The 19,014-nt window shown below is 35.1% G+C and overlaps 1 protein-coding gene across 3 annotated transcripts in view; it reads left to right on the forward strand.

The window, feature by feature from the left end:
• The window catches only part of NAA15 (N-alpha-acetyltransferase 15, NatA auxiliary subunit), a 77,390-nt gene extending 58,745 nt beyond the window's left edge, over window positions 1-18,645 (forward strand). Inside the window, exons 15-20 of one of the 3 annotated variants that reach the window (XM_058550095.1) lie at window positions 585-778; window positions 5,372-5,480; window positions 7,445-7,543; window positions 13,606-13,752; window positions 14,777-14,874; window positions 16,217-18,645. In XM_058550095.1, the coding sequence (XP_058406078.1) occupies window positions 585-778; window positions 5,372-5,480; window positions 7,445-7,543; window positions 13,606-13,752; window positions 14,777-14,874; window positions 16,217-16,417 (848 nt within the window). In that variant the 3' untranslated portion in view covers window positions 16,418-18,645. The remainder of the gene's footprint in view (window positions 1-584; window positions 779-5,371; window positions 5,481-7,444; window positions 7,544-13,605; window positions 13,753-14,776; window positions 14,875-16,216) is intronic. The other 2 variants (XM_058550096.1, XM_058550097.1) reach the window with 2 other exon arrangements.
• Window positions 18,646-19,014: the final 369 nt, after the last annotated feature.

Raw genomic sequence — 19,014 nt, forward strand, 5'->3', positions numbered from 1 at the left:
TTCCTCTGTTTTGTGTGTGGGACGCTGCCACAGCATGGCTTGATGAGTGATGTATAGGTCTGTGCCCGGGATCCAAACCCACAAACCTGGGCCACCAAAGCAGAGCGTGTGAACTTAACCACTACGCCACCAGGCCAGCCTTAAACAAAGTATTCTGACAAGCAAAATATATAAGGCATAGTGGCAGCACAGAGTAGAGAATGAATAACTGTTTGACAAAGTTAGAGAAGGTATAACTAAGAGAAAGCATAGTCCAAAGCCATAGAGATATGAAACAGCTTCTTATATTCCTAGAATTGCAAGTAGTTTAATATTGCTGGAGGAAGTCATATGCTTTTATGCTTTGCTGTAGTTACAGCACCAGGTCACCATCTGGTTTCAAAAAAGTTTTTTGAAGAGGTTACAGTGTTCTCTATCAAATGTGGAACCATTTAAAGGCTAGGCACACATAGGCACATGAACATGCATAATGTAATATTTTTAATGGGAGTTTGTATGGGAATATTAAATAGTAGTAATTGATCATTACTAATCTGATTAACATTATGCTTATAATTTCATTAATTAACATTTATTGCCTACAGCAAACATGTCTGACAAAGAGCTAAAGAAGCTACGTAATAAACAAAGGAGAGCTCAAAAGAAAGCCCAGATAGAAGAAGAGAAAAAAAATGCAGAAAAAGAAAAGCAGCAGAGAAATCAGAAAAAGAAGAAGGATGATGATGATGAGGAAATTGGAGGTCCAAAAGAAGAACTTATCCCTGAGAAACTAGCCAAGGTACTTACTAATAGTGTTTAGCACAATTGGGTGAAATTTCATGACCAGCTATTATCATTTTATACTGTCTTATTCAACCAATTTGATTATATATTTTAGAATGAAAAATCATTTTAAGTTTTAGTCTTCCTTGTTTGTTTGTTTCTGATCATATTTCACGTTTAAAACTTGAAATAATGATCCTGGTCCAGAATAATCTAGTATGGTATAGTGGAAGGTTTTGGCGTTTGAGTCATTCTGATCTGGGTCCACATATCAGCTCTTACAGTTCACTGTGTGTCTTGGACACTTTGTCTAACCTCTCTGATGGTTTTCTCATCTATAAAATGGGAGTAGGGAAAATCCTTAATAGGCAGAGATGTTAGGACTAGAGTAAATATATGTGTAAAGCATGTAGTGTCTATTAAAAGTGGTAACATACAAGTTTTTATATCTAGGCTAAATTGAGCTTGTTAAAAATCGAGTTCTAGTTGTGTATCTCCCACTTAGCCATGTTGTCAGTTTACCATATTTCTTTATTGGACTTTGCTATTTGAACCTAATATCTTAAAAGTCCCTAGATATTTTCCCCCAAGCCAAAATCTTATCTACCATTTTTAACCATTAAGCTGAAAACCAAGGTATTCATCGTTATATGAACCATTTTGATTAAAAACATACCTTTGCACTTTTCTTCTGGCCCTTGACATCCTCCTACTCCATGTGAAAATAATTCATAACTTATTATGTTAAACCAAAATAGTAAGCACATTGCCCTAGAGTTCAGTTCTAGCCTCACTAGTAACTAAATATTCAAAATCATTGCTTTATAACTAAGGAAAATTATAATACCTAACAAATAGAGTTGGCAAATATCTTTAGAATTATACCAGAGCAGATGGATGGTAATGTCTCATAGCAATATTGCTATTTAAGAACTATAGAGAAATCTAACTTGGATTTCACAAGGATGTATTGACATTTTTCCACAAATAATTGTGTACTTTATAGGAACAAAGATACTAGCTTTTTATTGTTGTTGGGAGTTTATTGGAAGAAGATACAGGGAAGTGAGGAAGCACAGAAAATGACCTTTTAGGCCTCCTGGAGAATTGCAAAGTTATTCAGGGATAATATCAACTTTTAGGGGCCTTCCATCTTTATGCCTCAGCTTTCTTTATTACTACCGTTTTTACCACCATCACTGACTGCCTGCCACCATCATTCTTTCCGCTTGCTTTTTCTCTATCCCATGACTTTCCTTAGTAACTTTTTTCTTGTAACTCTTAATGTCTTGCATTATAGTTCTTAAAGAGAGGATCTGTTTGGATTGTTTAGTCACGGTCTAATACAGAGTACCCCCCACAGAACAGAATTCTTTTACCAGGCCTCCGTATAGACTCTATTGTGACCAGCCTATAATGGCTGCTTTTGGGCCAGATGTTAAGTTGTAGTCTAATCATTTGTAGCTAGAGGTTGTAGAGTCTCAGAACAAAATAATGCCTATAGAAAGTGCTTCTGACTGCTGTATTTGGAAGGAGCCTCGTGGAAGGCACCCAGTTTCATGCATTGCTCTTCATATACTATTCTTACCTGTTAGGCACTTAACACCCCTCTTTTCCTAGGATAACTGCCTCCAAGATGCCCCCATCTAATAGCATCCACACCTACCCATATTTCCAATATAGTGGCAGTGCCAAGTTATACCAAGCTGTCATAACCAGGAGAGGCATAGTAGGCTATTTTAAAAGCTGCCTGGCAAGTCTGGATCTACAATCTATAGTTGCTGTCAGCATTCTTCCATGAGGTAAATGGTAAATTTAGTGTCACCAGTGCCAGACAGTATATATAAAATAAAATAAAAGCATTATTTAAGTTAGCAGAAATTCCAGTTAAGAAGGAGAAAAGGAAACTAGGAAGAGGTTTAGTTAGTTTAATAGTCAGTTAACTGAATATAAATCTGAAGTCTTGGTGGAAGCTGTGTTGCTTGTTTCTCCAACTTACCTTGCATGAGGCAGTAGTTGGTATTTATTATGAGTTCTCTCATGTACCACCCATCCTATTATGTTCCTCCTTGCCTTCAGTTAGCATTTATCGCAACCTGATTTTTTTTTCCCTGTTTTGCACCCCCATATTCCTTATCAAGGGTAATGAGTCCTTAGTACTCTGTTTGTATAATGTTTTAATCTTTTTGTTGCTATGCTGGGAGTATAGGTTGATATACTCCTATACAACATATCTTAACATGTGGATTAGATTTCAGGTCAGTTTATAAATTAAAATATTGCATATGATCAAAACTGCCCTTGCAAATGTCTTAAATTGCTCGTCAGCTGTCCCATTCTACATCTGTTTAACTTAGGTAAATTCAAATCTTCATGACTGGATGTAATTTATTTATTTATTTATTTATTTTGAGAGAAAGGAGTATGCATAATGCTGGCAACTCCATCCAATACTCCACTCGATGAACATAGGACCCTAACTAAGTTTGAGATGAGGGAGGTATGACTACCATTTGTTTGGTTCATATCAGTTCTTGTGTGCCTCTCATAGTGTGAATATCTTTCTACAATGATTGTGATTTTGGTACTTAAATATATGGTTTTCATACACACAATGCAAACTAGTGATATTATATATTTACATCTATCTGTCTATATGTCTGTCTTTACGACTTCAGGGATTTTCAAGGGTAGTTTTGATGATATTATTTTTCTTTTTTTCTTTCTTTGGTCTTAAGCACTGATTTTAGAACCTCGTTCCTGTTTATATGCTTTAGTATATATAACCCTGTACTGCATTATGTATATATAAATGAAAAATGTAGTTAGCTTTATTGTGGTTATGTGTGTATATTTAAACACTTAGATTTAGCCTGACAAAATCTTACGTGAGAAAACACACAGAAACAGGGACAGCAGATTCAGATCTCCTTTGGGGGCATATGTTCTCATTAGAATTGCAGACAGAATTAATTTCTCTCTTTTCTCTTTCCAAGTTCAAATACTTGATTTCAGTAAGTATAATGCTTGTATTGATTCAACTTCCCTATATTCCTTATTGTTACCATTTTGTAATAGCAGCCGTATCTCCCTGGTAGTAAATTATCCTGGTTAGTAGAGTGACCCTTATTTCAGTCTGTACCCCTAGAGCATGAAAAGCTTGATATAGCTGGGTGGCAATTGCAGTTTCCAGTTTTCTGCCTTCCCTGGTAAGCCTTTCTCCCCTATATACCATAAGTTCCAACTCGGTAGAACATAGAGCCATGGGAATAAGAAGCAAAATATTTATAAATGTGTGAGAAAAGCATACTTATGAGGGCCCCTATTTTCTCCTCTATCTCTTGGTATCTACAGCTATTAGAAAGTCAGTGCCATACACTGATTTCTGGTTTAGAGCCTGTATCTTTCAGACTGATGATAGCTGCTTTACACGCTAGTACAAGATAAATCCCATAGACATCACTTCATTGCTTTCCTTTTTTTTTTAATGCTCTGAAATAATTTCCTTGGCCAGAATCTGTATTGGTGAAACCATAATTACTGTACTGGCAGAGGCATGCTGGACAGATACGGCAAATCCAAATTCGATTGAGGGTAAATTGTTACTGCCTCTCTGATGGGAGAAGGTGAATAAAACCCAGGTGTTCAGTGCCCTTCTGGTAAACATACTATTGTTTCCCACCTCTACCCCAGTGTACAGAAAATAATCTTGTCTCAATACTCAGTCTAGGAGTATAACAATAGCACAGTTATGTAGCAGACCTTACACCTGCCCAATAATGATTACAAATATGTAATTAGTATGATTTTTATATAATTAATAAAGGGTAGTAGAGACAGAGTTCTATAAATATAAATCTTTTCAAATGCCATCTCACCATTAGTATGACATTTGAATGAATATGGATTTCTATAGAATTTGTAGTGGAAAAAGCAACACAGAATAGATACTGTACTATTTTTTTTTTTAATTTTATTTATTTTTTTTTCCCCTAAAGCCCCAGTAGATAGTTGTATGTCATAGTTGCACATCCTTCTAGTTGCTGTATGTGGGACGCGGCCTCAGCATGGCCGGAGAAGCGGTGTGTCGGTGCGCGCCCAGGATCTGAACCCCGAGCCGCCCGCAGCGGAGCGCGCGCACTTAACCGCTAAGCCACGGGGCCAGCCCATACTGTACTATTTTTTAATAGCTTGAATATACTTTGTTTGAATTTAAAAAGAACATTCACTCATTCTATAATGTTCTCTATAGTTTCCTTCTTACCCCTCTTCATCCTGTTTCACATCCCTGCTCTGTCTTTTTTTTTCCCTCTTGGCTATCTTAACTGTTTCTCTTACTGTTTTTCCCTGGTTCTATTTTATCTTCTTCCTTACTTGTTGGATAGATCTATCCAGAGATAATGTAATCTCTGTGGTTAAAAACCAGTGAAGAGTTCTAGAGTTCAAAATCCCCTTCCTTTAGATTATGGGAGGTTGAAATATGACAGTATATTTCTGGGAGACTGGTAAGTGATTTTTACAAAAAAAAAGGTGTTTTTAATAGAAAGAGTAAAATCACATCCCTGAAAAATCTTGCTTCCATTTGTATAATATCTTTTATTTTTGTTAGGTTGAAACTCCATTGGAAGAAGCTATTAAATTTTTAACACCGTTGAAGAACTTGGTGAAGAACAAGATAGAAACTCATCTTTTTGCCTTTGAGATTTACTTTAGGAAAGGTAGGCACTTAGGGTGTAGTGGCCCTGATATAATTGATCACTGTATTTCTTAGATATAGTTGCCCGACTCTGGTAGCCTCACCACTGTAGGATTTTTTAGCAAATGCCAATGCAGCTTCCTCACAGAAATGCCTGCTATGTACAAAATGTTGTGGGGAAGTATGATACAGTTATCTCTTCTAGGACATTAAAATCAACAATAGATGTACATACATAACTAGGATTAAGGTCAAATACAGTAATTAGCATGTACATGTGTGGATAAAATTAGTTAATAAATAGATAGAGCTTAGAATAGTGCCTGATACACAGTAAGCATTAAACAAATGTTAGCTATTATTAGCTGTCGTTATAAATAGAAGATGTGATGTTTGAGGTGTATCTTGAAGATGGATTGTATTTCTAAAAGAAAAGATACATAGAAGGGAAAAATGTCCGTTAAGAAAACACCAGTGTGTGTAAGTAATGTTGAGCTTATTGCCTGAGCCAGGTAAAAAGATAAATGAAGGATCTTGGTTGCTGGGTTTCGAATGCTTAGACTGTATACAGTAGATAGTAAGAAGATTTTATTGTATTGAATTGATGTAATCCAAGTGGTTCATTGAAAAAAAAGCATATTGAAGGGAAGAGAAGCTGGTTAGTAAGATCCGACGGAAGGTTGTTGTTCCAAACAGTGTTGTATCTGTCCTACTAAAAGAGATTGAATAAAATGGTATCTCTATAGAATATCCATTAAAAAATCATGTTTATCAAAGGTAATAATGTTGGAGAAAGGTGGCCATATAATATTGTTTCAAAATAGGATGCAAAACTATAGTGTGATTTTAATTTTTATTAAGATATTTACATAATTTTATTGAGATATTAAGAAAAGTGGCTGGGAAGAAATAGATCAAAAGATAGAGATTGTCTCTTGATGGAATTTGAGTGATTAAAATGTTTTCTATTTTCCACAGTGATTATAATTTGAAAAATAAGTTTAATAAATAGTTTAGTAATTTAAAAACTTTTAACAGTTAATACCACTCCCTTTTTACCAAATATTCTTAAATGGAACCCCAAAGTATAAAATACAAAAGCCATTCTGCTTAAAGTGGGGAAGGGCAATCTAAATTCCATTTGGTTGGCTTCTTGGTTATGTTCTACCCTCTAAAGTGCTCTCCAGCATTTGGAATCCATTGCAGTAGAGTGAAATGGGTAGTGACAAAAGGTCATGGCAGTATTTTTAGCTTTCTGAGTGTTGGGGGTTAGGGAAAAGGAGTTGTCAGAGGAGCCTGGGATTTTGCATTTTCATATTTGGAGAATGGTACCAAATTAGGGCAGTCTTAACAAAGAGGTGGTTATAGATGAGACTTGGAAGTGTGGTGAGTATTCAGGTGCAAATTTACATTCAACAGGTGAAACACTGCTGAAGCTTGGGAAGCATAAGTGATATAGGTGGAGGCATAGCATAGAGAGAGATTAGAAAATGACTGAAAACATAACCTTGGTGAATACTCTACATTTCAAGGGGGAAGAGGAGCCAAGGATTGACTGGAGAGGAATAGTCAGGTAGGAGGGAAACCATTTCACATTGTCACAAAACACAAGAAAGGAGATAGTTTCAAGCATAAACAAGGAAGTTTTCTAAGTAGTGGGGAAGGTCCCTTTATTTTGATTAAAGAAGGTTAAGAAATGAAATGGCTTCACATTTCGTTTCTTTGTTTATATAGCATTAGTTTAAATATTGTTGAATGCTATCTAAATTTTTTATGCTTTGTGAAACCTTTTTTCTTAAAGATTGTTGTGTGGAAAATATTAGCTAACGTTGCTAATTTGAGGAAATTGTTTGCTTCAGTCATATGTTGCAGTTCAGATGTAATTGACTCTAAATTAGTTTTTCTATTTGTAAGGACTTAGTCCTCCAAAGGAGGGCATCTTATTCTATCAAATGATCAAATATATCTTACTTTTTCTTTTTATAGAAAAGTTTCTTTTGATGCTACAATCAGTAAAGAGGGCATTTGCTATTGATTCTAGTCATCCCTGGCTTCATGAGTGTATGATTCGACTCTTTAGTACCGGTATGTTTTTGTTTTCCATTACTTAAGTATTTGATTGCAGTAGTTGATAGTGACTGTAAGTCACCTGTACAAGTTTATCATAAACTCAATCATTTTAAAGCTACTGTGTATTAAATTAGCTGGGGGAAAAAGCAGGGTTCTTTTCTTTGTGATGAAGGTCTTTATTTTAAGGCTAGAAACATTACCTGATTTTGACAGAATTGTTAGTCCAGATATTTGAGAATCAGCTTTGTTTCTGTTTCTGAAAAGTTACATGTAAGTTGAAATTTTGAATCATATTTCATTATGTAAAGCTTCTTAGTAAATTGTTCTAAAATTGAAGAATCTCTTTGAAATTGATGTTATCTCATTTATCTGTCTTTAGCACAATTGAGTCATAAAATTTTTGTTACTAAATATAGCTTAAAAAGAACTTTAAAACAATCTTTGTACTTTTCAAATATTTTGACAATAAGATCCATACATTAGTTTCAATGTGAAATAGAATACAGAATTTTAGAGAGTGAAAGGTGGAATTTTATGCTAATTGTCTCTCATTTTATAGTTGAGAAATATGGGACCTTAAAAGATTAAATTACTTATTCAAGGTAACATATATAATTAGCAATGAGAGCCCAGGTCTTCATATTGTTTTTTCTACTACAAGAGCTTTCAATTAGAAAAAAGTACTCCCGTAGTCAAGTAGTATTGTTGTTATTTTGATTTTTAAGTGACTAGAGAAGGAGAAATTGAATCTTTAATAGAACAGTCTGTAGAATTTGGAAATACTATAGATACTATTAAATTAATTATCTCATTGCTAAATACTAGGGCCCATATGGACCCATAAATTATATAAACATAATGAGATTAAACCAAGCATCTCAATCATTCTTTTGAAAAATGCTAAATTGTCCCAATTAAGAACACTGTTTTGATTTCTAAGAAAAAGTAAAACCTTATTTAAGTTATATTTATTATATTTAAACATTTCTATGATTCACTTTCTATAACAGGGATTATAAATATATTTATATATTTTACATTTATAATTAATTATATTTATAATCCCTGTTATAGAAAGTGAATCATAGAAATGTTTTTCCTCAATTTTTTAAAATTCTGAAAGTATTATATAAGCACATTATAAAAAATAGAAGAAAGAATTGCTGTATTTAGAGAAAATGAATGTTTCCTTTTAGTTTCTTTTTTATCTTAAAAAAACTTTGAAATCATGGATCAGAAAATTAAGGCTAGAAATAATAGTGTGGTTTATTTATTTATTTTTTTGGTGAGGAAGATTGGCTCTGAGCTAACATCTGTGCCAATCTTCCTCTATTTTGTATGTGGGTTGCTGCCTCAGCATGGCTGACGAGTGGTGTATGTCCACACCCCGGATCCAAACCTGCCATCCCAGACCACTGAAGCAGAACGTGCCGAACTTAACCACTATGCCACGAGGCTGGCCCCTAGAAATAATAGTTTTAATCTATTCTTACTTAGGATGGAGTGCACTTAAACTGTTTTCAAAACTAACATACACACTTTGTTTTATACTATCAATTCTTTCCTGAAAGGTAGTAAAATAATACATACAATCCTATGGAATTAGAGACTTTTCTTTGAAATATGAATTAAAGTGGCATATTTAAGTGTATTTGCTTGTAATGATTGTGTAGATTGTGAACATATGACTATTTTCTTGGATCAGTTGTTTCAGAAAAATAAAATGCTCATGGACTTCAGAGGAACAAAGGCAGAATGGTCCTGACATAAAAGTTAGAATTATTGAGTGTCCATGTTAGCTATGCCCATTGCTCCAGGTGTTGAGCTGACATCATTGTCAGGAAGAGCTTTACAAAGTGATCCTTATTTTGATTAAGTTTAGGGAATGAAAGCCGTGATAATTTGTAGTTAAAGATGCACTGGCTCTTTAAAAAGCTTTTGTGGGGCCAGCCCAGTGGTATAGTAGTTAAGTTCACAAGCTCTACTTCGGCGGCCTGGGGTTCACAGGTTTGGATCCTAGGCGAGGACCTATGCACCGCTTATCAAGCCATGCTGTGGCAGACGTCCCACATATAAAGGAGAGGAAGATGGGCACGGATGTTAGCCCAGGGCTAATCTTCGTCAGCAAAAAAAAAAAAAAAAAAGCTTTTACGAAGATGGGTAGACTGCTTATTACCTTTGTTAAGAACTGGTGTGTACTATAAACGCATTTGTGAAACTACAGAGACACACGTACCTCACAGGGTTCCTTCTCTTAACTAATATATTTGATACTTTAAAAAACGATTTAACTTTGAAGTAATGTTTCAGGAACATATTTGTCATGTTAAGTTATGTTGTAGTAACTCCTCCTTTGCAAAGAAATCCTCACAAATAATACCTTGCTGGGGAGTATAGAGAGAAAAAACAATACCTCTACATCTGTTTTATCAGTTGGAGAAACTTCTCTAAAGTGAATATGCGTTTTAACATGGTTATGGGTACCCTCCAAATCTCCAGAATGTTGTTATACTACTGATGTAATTAATGTCTGCTACATATATGGAATAAGTTACCATAAAGGACATCCTCTTCCCCCTTTTTTATGAGGATGATTTGGTACCCTTTTCAAGTTTTTTTTTTTAAGTTGTAGGACTTAAAGCAATTTAAATTACATTTCTGGTCAGTGCTAAGTAAAAGATAGGAGCTTAGGTATTCAGTTGTGTTGTTATTCTGTTACGTGTTTATATTCCATTACATACTTTTATAAAATAGCATTTGGTCACTTTAATCTGCAATGAATCTTATGTATCATTTTCCTCTCATTGTTACAAACTCATTTCATTCTTTCTTTCTTTTTTTTTTTTTTTTTTTTTTTTTTGGTGAGGGAGATTGGCCCTGAGCTAACACCTGTTGCCAGTCTTCCTCTTTTTGCTTGAGGAAGAGTGGCCCTGAGCTAACATCTGTGCCAGTCTTCCTCTATTTTGTATATGGGATGCTTCCACAGCATGGCTTGATGAGCAGTGTGTAGGTCCGCGCCTGGGATCTGAACCTGTGAACCCTGGGCTGCCAAAGCAGAGCATGCGAACTTAACCACTATGCCACCAGGCTGGCCCCTGTACAAACTCATTTCTTTTCTTTTATATGCAGATTATTTTCTTCTGTACTTATGTATTTCCCCAAAAAAGCCTGTTCTTAATATTCTCCTTTATCTATTTTGGCATTTTCAGTGGTAATCACTTAGTAGTTTGTGCTATAACCTAGCAGTGAGTAGTCATTACTGTCTCATGCAAAATATGAACATTTTCTACTCAAATTATTAACAAAAATGCAAGCTAGCCTGGGAACCCAGGGAAAATCCTTTTGCTGAAAATCAGCCCCCTCTTCAATGTAACTTTTAACGGTTAGTGATTACTAAATTTGTTCAATCTGCTAATAAGCTAATAGCATGAATCAAACATTATTTTAATTTGAAAATGTCAGAGAACTCAAACCAAAAGGCCTTTACCAAAGGTTTTATTCCCCTACCCCCAATCATTACTTTTCCTTGATTTCATAAGACTTATTATTATATCATGGAAGGTAATTAAGTAGTCTGAGATATTTTACTTTCCTGAGACCTCAATATTTCCTTTTTAGTTTTTATCACTTTCAAAGATTTTTAGATTGATTTCTTTTCCCCCCACTAGTCTTTAGCAATAAAAGGTTAGCTAATAACCTGTGACATTTGAGGATGCTCCTTTCCCTAAAAGTACAGGTAAAATTTCATTATACAGAATTCCACAGGACATTCTAAGTTTTATTTGAAGTAGAATTTTTTTTTTTAATAATATCTTCCTGGAAATTACAGTTCCGATCTACATGATTTAGAGAAGAAAACCAAATTGACTTCAAACAAGCCTCTTGTGAATTAGTGAGGAAATGTTTTTGGAAACAGCTATTAGTGGAAGTTGGGAGTTAATTAATTATTTCCTCTTTATACATGCTGAACACCACAGATATATATTTATATATTTGTTTTTTTTTGTTTTGTTTTTTTTAATTTATTTTAATTTATTTTTTTTGTGAGGAAGATCAGCCCTGAGCTAACATCCATGCTAATCCTCCTCTTTTTGCTGAGGAAGACTGGCTCTGAGCTAACATCTATTGCCAATCCTTCTCCTTTTTTTTTTCCCCAAAGCCCCAGTAGATAGTTGTATGTCATAGTTGCACATCCTTCTAGTTGCTATATGTGGGACGCGGCCTCAGCATGGCCGGAGAAGCGGTGCGTCGGTGCACGCCCGGGATCCGAACCCGGGCCGCCAGCAGCGGAGCGCGCGCACTTAACCGCTAAGCCACAGGGCCGGCCCAATATATATTTGTTTTTAATTGTGTGGGCTTTTTTTAAAGCAGTTTATTTTTCTGGGGAGTTGTTTAATCTGAGGAAAACAACTTAATGAAGATAATGAAAAACATGAAAAGCTTAGCTTCCACTTATAACCAACTATAATGCAAACTATACAGTTACTTTCCCATCTGCATATAAAGTGTCCTGAAAGCATTTCAGGCAAACCAACAAGGCCTATGGAAATAACATATTTTATAGAAGCCCTATGTTTTTTGATATAATTTTGATTTATTGTAATCAGCTATAACCTATTTTAACAACTTGTCTTCCTATTCTCTCTGTGCTCCTGTGCCCCCTGAAAAACAAATATTGATAAATTGCCAAAACCAAGTTGAAAGTGCAGTCATAATGGAGGTTAAGCTAAATTCTTTAACTAGTAGCTTATTTATTTGAACACTTAATTCTGTAGAATGATAGAAGAAACACTATTTACCCAGCAAAGGGCATATCAATCAATTATTCAGTTAGTAATTATGTGTAGAATATTTCACTTGGATGTTTACTACTCAAGAGTTAAGTGTGTTTTAAACTTAGGGTAGTGACACCTTAGTGAGACAATGAAAGCAGTTTAGTGGGTCATTACCAGCGTTTGGAAACCTAAATAGAATAGAGTAGAAAATACCAGCATGTGTTGCACAAAAGTAAGGATCAGTGAGTGTTTTGCGAAGCTTTTTTGCTTCACATACTAAGTTATGTATATGGGATACATATTCATCAGAGTACAAATACTTGGTTGTAGTCAGAGTTTGAAAGCCACCACCATAGTTCCTAACCATAAGAAAAATCTATTTACGTTTTTAATCTGTGACAAAAATAGTAACTACAGTATATCGAATACCTATTATATAGTTAGCTCTTTTATACGTAGCTTTTCCTTACTGTGATCCTTCTAGGTTAGATATCACCTCAATTTTTACAGGTCAAGAAATAGATTCAGAGAGGTTATGATTTGTCCAAGCCGAGATCCATACCCAGGTCTGTCTGGCTCAAAGCTCCAGACTGTCTCTCTATACTAAAATAATAATGAAACTAAGCAAAACTAGGATTCTATCCAGAGAGGTTGGGGGTCAGCTTTTCCTTCTCCAAATCTCAAAGCCTGGAAATATGACGACGACAGTGTACCCATTACAGGAAAGTACTTTGGTGTTCCTTTGGAGTTTGCTGTATAGTGATAGCTCAGTTCACATAGCCCCTGAAAATAAAGGTCAGTGAAGTCAACCATGTTTTTTTTTTTAATTGATAAATTTATAATGCCTTACTTGGGTGTAGAAGAGGAGGGAGAGGGTGAGGAAAATTCTGTTGTCTTCAGCACTACATGTTTGCTGTGACATTTACCAGGTAGGTGCCATCAAGCCCCTGCTTTGCAGACTCCCTTGAAGGTTGAGGCAGGCAGTCCTTGGGGGCTTAGAAGGCCATGGAACTACATCTTTCATCATCTGTTTTGCTTTCTGTTCTTTTCTGGAAATGAATCATCTGTCAATGAAATATCTTTGAGTGCCTTTAGAAAATCATTAGATTATTCTGCTGACACATATTCTTTAAATTTATATAGGTAAACTCTTCTTTAAATGTCGAATTATCAATAGGCTTATCTAGTCTTTGTTTATAATTGCTTTGTTTCATTGGCCTCATCAAGTAGATAATTTTTTAACTTCTACACACTTTATCAGAGTATCTGACTCCTAATAGAGTTTGTTTTTAATTTGTTCAGCAGTGTGTGAAAGTAAAGATTTACCTGATACAGTTAGAACAGTATTAAAACAAGAAATGAATCGTCTTTTTGGAGCAACGAATCCAAAGAATTTTAATGAAACTTTTCTGAAAAGGAATTCTGATTCATTGCCACACAGGTTATCAGGTAATCACTTTGTTTTGTGCTTATCTTAGCCTTCTAAAACAACTTCAGTTTCTATTTTAATGACTCAATGACAAGGTTACACATTTTTCACGTGGAAGAGGCGATGTCTATTTGTCATATTTTAATCCCATGGAAACAGGCAGCTTAAATTAAATATGCTTCCTATAAATTTTTAAGTTTCTTAGACAAAATTATTACTATGAATCAAGGTCAGTAGTTTCTCCTGGTTCAACATAGGCAATGCGAAGAAGCAAGTATAACTGAATTTAGCTATTTATTACATACAACTAAGGAGGAGCTTTCTTTTCTTTTTCCCATCAACATGCTCTTAAAATTCACTTGGATGTGACTGTTAATCTTCTATTTCTCGTGCTTATGTAAGCACATATGTAAAATATCAAACTTGACAATGCTAAACACCTGAAACCATCTCACAGGCAAGAGTGATCTGGGAAGGGTCTGTGCTAGTGAGCCAGTCTGGACTTGATGGAACCACATGGGTAGTGCTTTAGTAGTGTGCTTTTAAAATACTTGGCTAAGAAGCACAGCAGCTTTGTATGCCTTTGTGAAATTCTGAATTCAGCTTTTTGGCTCATACCATCAAGGTTGGGTCCCGTCCCGTCCCGTCGTCGTCGTCGTCGTCGTCGTCCCCCCCCCCCCCCCCCCCCCGCCGCCTACACACTCTCTCTCTCAATGAAGTATTCCCGTCAACCTCATTTTAGAAAGAAGAAAACTATCCGTAGTCCAACCACACAAAGACAAGTATTATAATATTTGTATTTCTTCATAGTCTCTCTTACCTTAATAATTCTCCTAGTTTGGACAATTAGGCTATTTCTGGTTTATCCTCTCAGGATTATTTTTTTTTAAATAACGGTGTTTCAAAATGGCTTTTCCCATTTTCCTAATAAAGTGCCACACACCATGTGCACACATACCTTGCATTTTATATTTGAATGGATTGAGGATAAGATGCTGGTTTTAACGTGAAATAAAACAACTTTCCTTTTTCCTTCTCATTTAGCTGCCAAAATGGTATATTATTTAGATCCTTCTAGTCAGAAGCGAGCTATAGAGTTGGCAACAACACTTGATGAATCCCTCACTAACAGAAACCTCCAGGTAAAGTTTTTCATAATCTCTCTTTTAGAGTACCTGACTGCTTTTTGTTTCTCTTTCTACCAAGAGAATAATTTTCACCAAATAATTTTTTTTTGTAATTTATGCATACTATTCTCCAAATCATTATGAATCCAGGTCAGAAACTCACCTTATCTTAAATTTATTTAGGATTGTGTGTGTGTGCACACATGCACAGCAGGCTACTTGTCATTCAATAACTATTTTCACATCTGTTACTTAGAATAATTTTTTTAGAAATATGTTTTAGAAAAATCATGTATACATTCCATAGATAATTTTGGATTTCAGTTCATATCTGTGCATTTCTGAGCAAGCAGTGGTCTCAGTGAAGATTTTGACATATTTAAGATATATTTACCAAGGGTTAAATTTAAATCCTCATTTTATAGCTTGTACTATAACATGAGATTAAGTAGACAAAAATAATATGGGTGTGTTGCAAAATACAGATTCTAGTTTAGACTAAAAAACAAAGGATAGCTACTTAGTGTGATAATCTGCCAGATAAAAAAGCACTTGCTGAAAGATGGTTAAATATATTCCTCTAATAGCAAATGAAGGAAATATCTTTAAGAAAGAAAAATTTGACTTGTTGGATGCTAATTAATGCATCATTTAGATTAGAACCTTTCTACACTGGTAAAGTTTGTGGAGTATTATATATCTGGAAACGTAGTGTTTTTAAGCGAAAAGATGAAGAAAGAAAACATAAGAAATGCAGGTCAACATGAATTATTTAAGAATATAAGAAGCAGAACTACCTAGGGGTTTGGTTTTTCATGAACAGATTTTTCTTGCATATATGTACTTTGTTTTGGAGACCCCCTTTCCTGCTTTCTTGCATATACCTTAAGATTCTCTTTAATTTGAATACAAAGTTGAAAAAAAGATGTTTAATTTTGCCAACTGGCTCTAAGCCTCCAAAAAAACTTAAAGGCTTAAGTGTAGTAATTGACAACAGCATGTAAATTTCCACATTTTTACACAAGGCTAGGCTAGGCTGAGGCAAGGTTGGCGCCTGGAGTCAGGCATTTGCTGAAAGCAAATTGTCTCTTTAAATGTAGCACCCTACACAATTTGCTTGCCCCACCTTAGTTCTGGCCCTGTTTATACATCCGTCTTTTTGTATAAACCCTACAATTCTGAAGAAACTAATTCTAATGAAATGTATATGTGGGAGTAAATGCTTTTGTTTTGTTTATCTTAAATATGTACATTTGCCTCTTATTTTGGAAATCTGTTGATAATGAAATGTCTAATTAAGTTCACAGTACAACATTTTTTTGGACAAGTTATAACGTGACCTTTTTCCTTTCTTTAGACCTGTATGGAGGTATTGGAAGCCTTGTGTGATGGTAGCCTGGGAGACTGTAAAGAAGCTGCTGAAGTTTACAGAGCAAATTGTCATAAGCTTTTCCCTTACGCTTTGGCTTTCATGCCTCCTGGGTATGAAGAGGATATGAAGATCACAGTTAATGGAGATAGTTCTGCAGAAACTGAAGAACTGGCCAATGAAATTTGAACATCATTAAACAAGCAAATGGAATGACTTTGGACCATATCTATTATATAATATTTTTGTCACGCACCTGCTGCATTGCTCTAACTTACACAGAATGAGAAGAGTAAATGTTCTTGCCTTCAAATAGTGTTTTACGTTTTTTATCCTGCTGAAAAAATATATATAAAGTATCTAACATATTACAGGATATAGGTTCAGTTTCTTAAAAAATTAAAAGCTGCTAAAATTGAAGGGTTAAAAAAAGATACCTTATCCTATTCCTACCTACCCACCCATGTTTTTAAACTAATTTATATAAAATCTGGAGGCTGTTACAGCTAACAAAGCAGGTGTGTGGCAGAAATATTACTTTAAATTTGTCTTGTGAGATTTTACTATATCTCAGACAGCATAAATGCTGTTTTAGCACTGGATTCTTTCACTGAGCACAAAAAGTTGTTGGGGCTTTAGCATCTGACTGATTTTGTTACGGGGTTGATTCTGACCATAGGAAGTATGCAATGTGAATCACTATTTACAGAGAAACCTACAACGGATGCTTGATGTTGTAGAAGCTGGGACATATAGATACCAAGCAGAATTAGAAGAAACCTAGAGGGTGTTCAATACGCTTGTTGTGTTTCCAAAATTCACTGTACATGATCAGTTTGGTGTTCTTGTACCACAGTTTTTAACTGAAGGAACCAGTTGGAACAATCTCAGTTTTAACTAAAACTTGAAGAACTAAAATAATAATGCAAAACTTTCAGCATTGGTTTGGCCAAACTTGTTAAAACTGTAATGCAAGAACCAAATGCACTGTGATGTGGCACCAACTAATTAGCAAGCATGAATTTTTTTCACCCAGGAGTGAAAAAAGAAAATCTACCATGGCTTGAAGTTAAAGAGCAGAACTCCTGACTACCATTCTATGACTGATCAAGAGACTAATAGTTAAAAACCTCAGCAGGCCTTGTTCATGATATGCAGAAAAAAAGTGCTGCAGTTTAGATACCTCTGGAATTTTTCCACAGTGTCACAGGTTTGTAATACTTGAAGCCCTACATTTCTAAGAATATATTTCTTGCTCAGTTGTTTCAGGCAAGCCCAGACTTTGTAATTTTTAAAGGGCCCAAGATTTTTTTTTTCAATAACAGACCAGCTTCTTTTTCCTGCAGTTACAGATGTAATTTCCTTTTTGTTGTCAAACATAAGGTACCAAATATGATGCAATAAATTGTTTTGAAAAACAGTTGTGTGAATATTTCAACTAATCTGTGTTGGGCTTCTGTGAAAATACACAGGTGGAAACAGAGGTGCAAGCCAGAGGCAGTATAATGTGCTGTAAGGCGAGTGCAGCTGGGAGCTGTATAGAATGGGCTAAGTGCTGGTGTCAGAGAAATTCCATAAAGCAAGTGTAGTGCTGCTCCTGCATTAAGATTTCATTGAGGGCTAGGATGGTAGCAGGTACTATGAATGTAATTCATAATTTGAAAGGAAAACTGAAAATTGCTATTTTGATTGAGAAAATGAGCCTTAAAATGTTAAACCTGTACATTGAGAACTAGTCTCAGGCTCAGTATTCTCATTGCATTTGTAAGATCTGAGCAAATAAGATTAGGTAAAATGAATTGACTGAATATATAATAGACCTTTTTGTGGTACTGTTGGTTCATAGACAGTGTATTCTAAAGGGAATTTCCAGGAAACCTGATCTTTTTACTGATTGAACAGTTGTGCTAAACTTAACCTTTCATAGTACATGACCTGCATTCCACATCCTAGTCTAACAATTTAGTGATGTAAAGAGAAGTACAAACAACTCCAGTGCTTTGTTATGTTTTATTAACTGGCCCTGTCTCAGGAACATCTTAACAGATGGCAAAAAAAAAAAACAAAACTTTTTTTCCAACTTCTCCTATGAGTGGCAACTGAAGTTCTTATTGTTGGGAAAGAACACTAGTGCTACCTCTGCCACTAATGAGGTGTTTGGAGGAGGCACCAGCCATATAATAGGGGGTGTACGTGTGAATTATGTTTAAAGTCTACTGTATATTAAAATGAAATTCATATATTTGTCTTGACAATGTTCAAATGATGTAGATTGTCTTAGAATGAATATTCATAAGTATTCAGAACTCTTGATGCAGATGCCACCCGTGAGGAGCTAAATTCCTAACATGTATATTGTATTCCAACCCAATTTTACTGGAACTATTGAATAAATATTTTATTTTCTTTCAGGTTTACTTGATAGTGGATACATTGTCTGGTGTCAGAGGACCTTGACGGGGTTCATTTTATGTCCAGACATCACCCCTAAAACATTGTACTGTGCCATCTTGCTCTGAGTAGTATCAACTGGATCATCTCACATTTGCCTCATTCACTCTATTAATTCCAAATGATACTGTGGGGGAAAAACAGGGTTAGAAAAACAAGTGGGAAAAAAAATGTAGTGATGTTGTAATCTAAACAAGTGCCTTATGTTTATTGCTAAGAACTGGTGTTATCAACCCTTTTGAGAAGAAAGGGTCCCTTGACCTGTATTAACATAGGAAAGTAAAGTTCTTTTTGTTTTTCTTTATATTTACTACTCTTGTCATTTCTCATTTAAA

Source organism: Diceros bicornis, chromosome 11, assembly GCF_020826845.1.
Source record: "Diceros bicornis minor isolate mBicDic1 chromosome 11, mDicBic1.mat.cur, whole genome shotgun sequence".
NCBI lineage: Eukaryota > Metazoa > Chordata > Mammalia > Perissodactyla > Rhinocerotidae > Diceros > Diceros bicornis.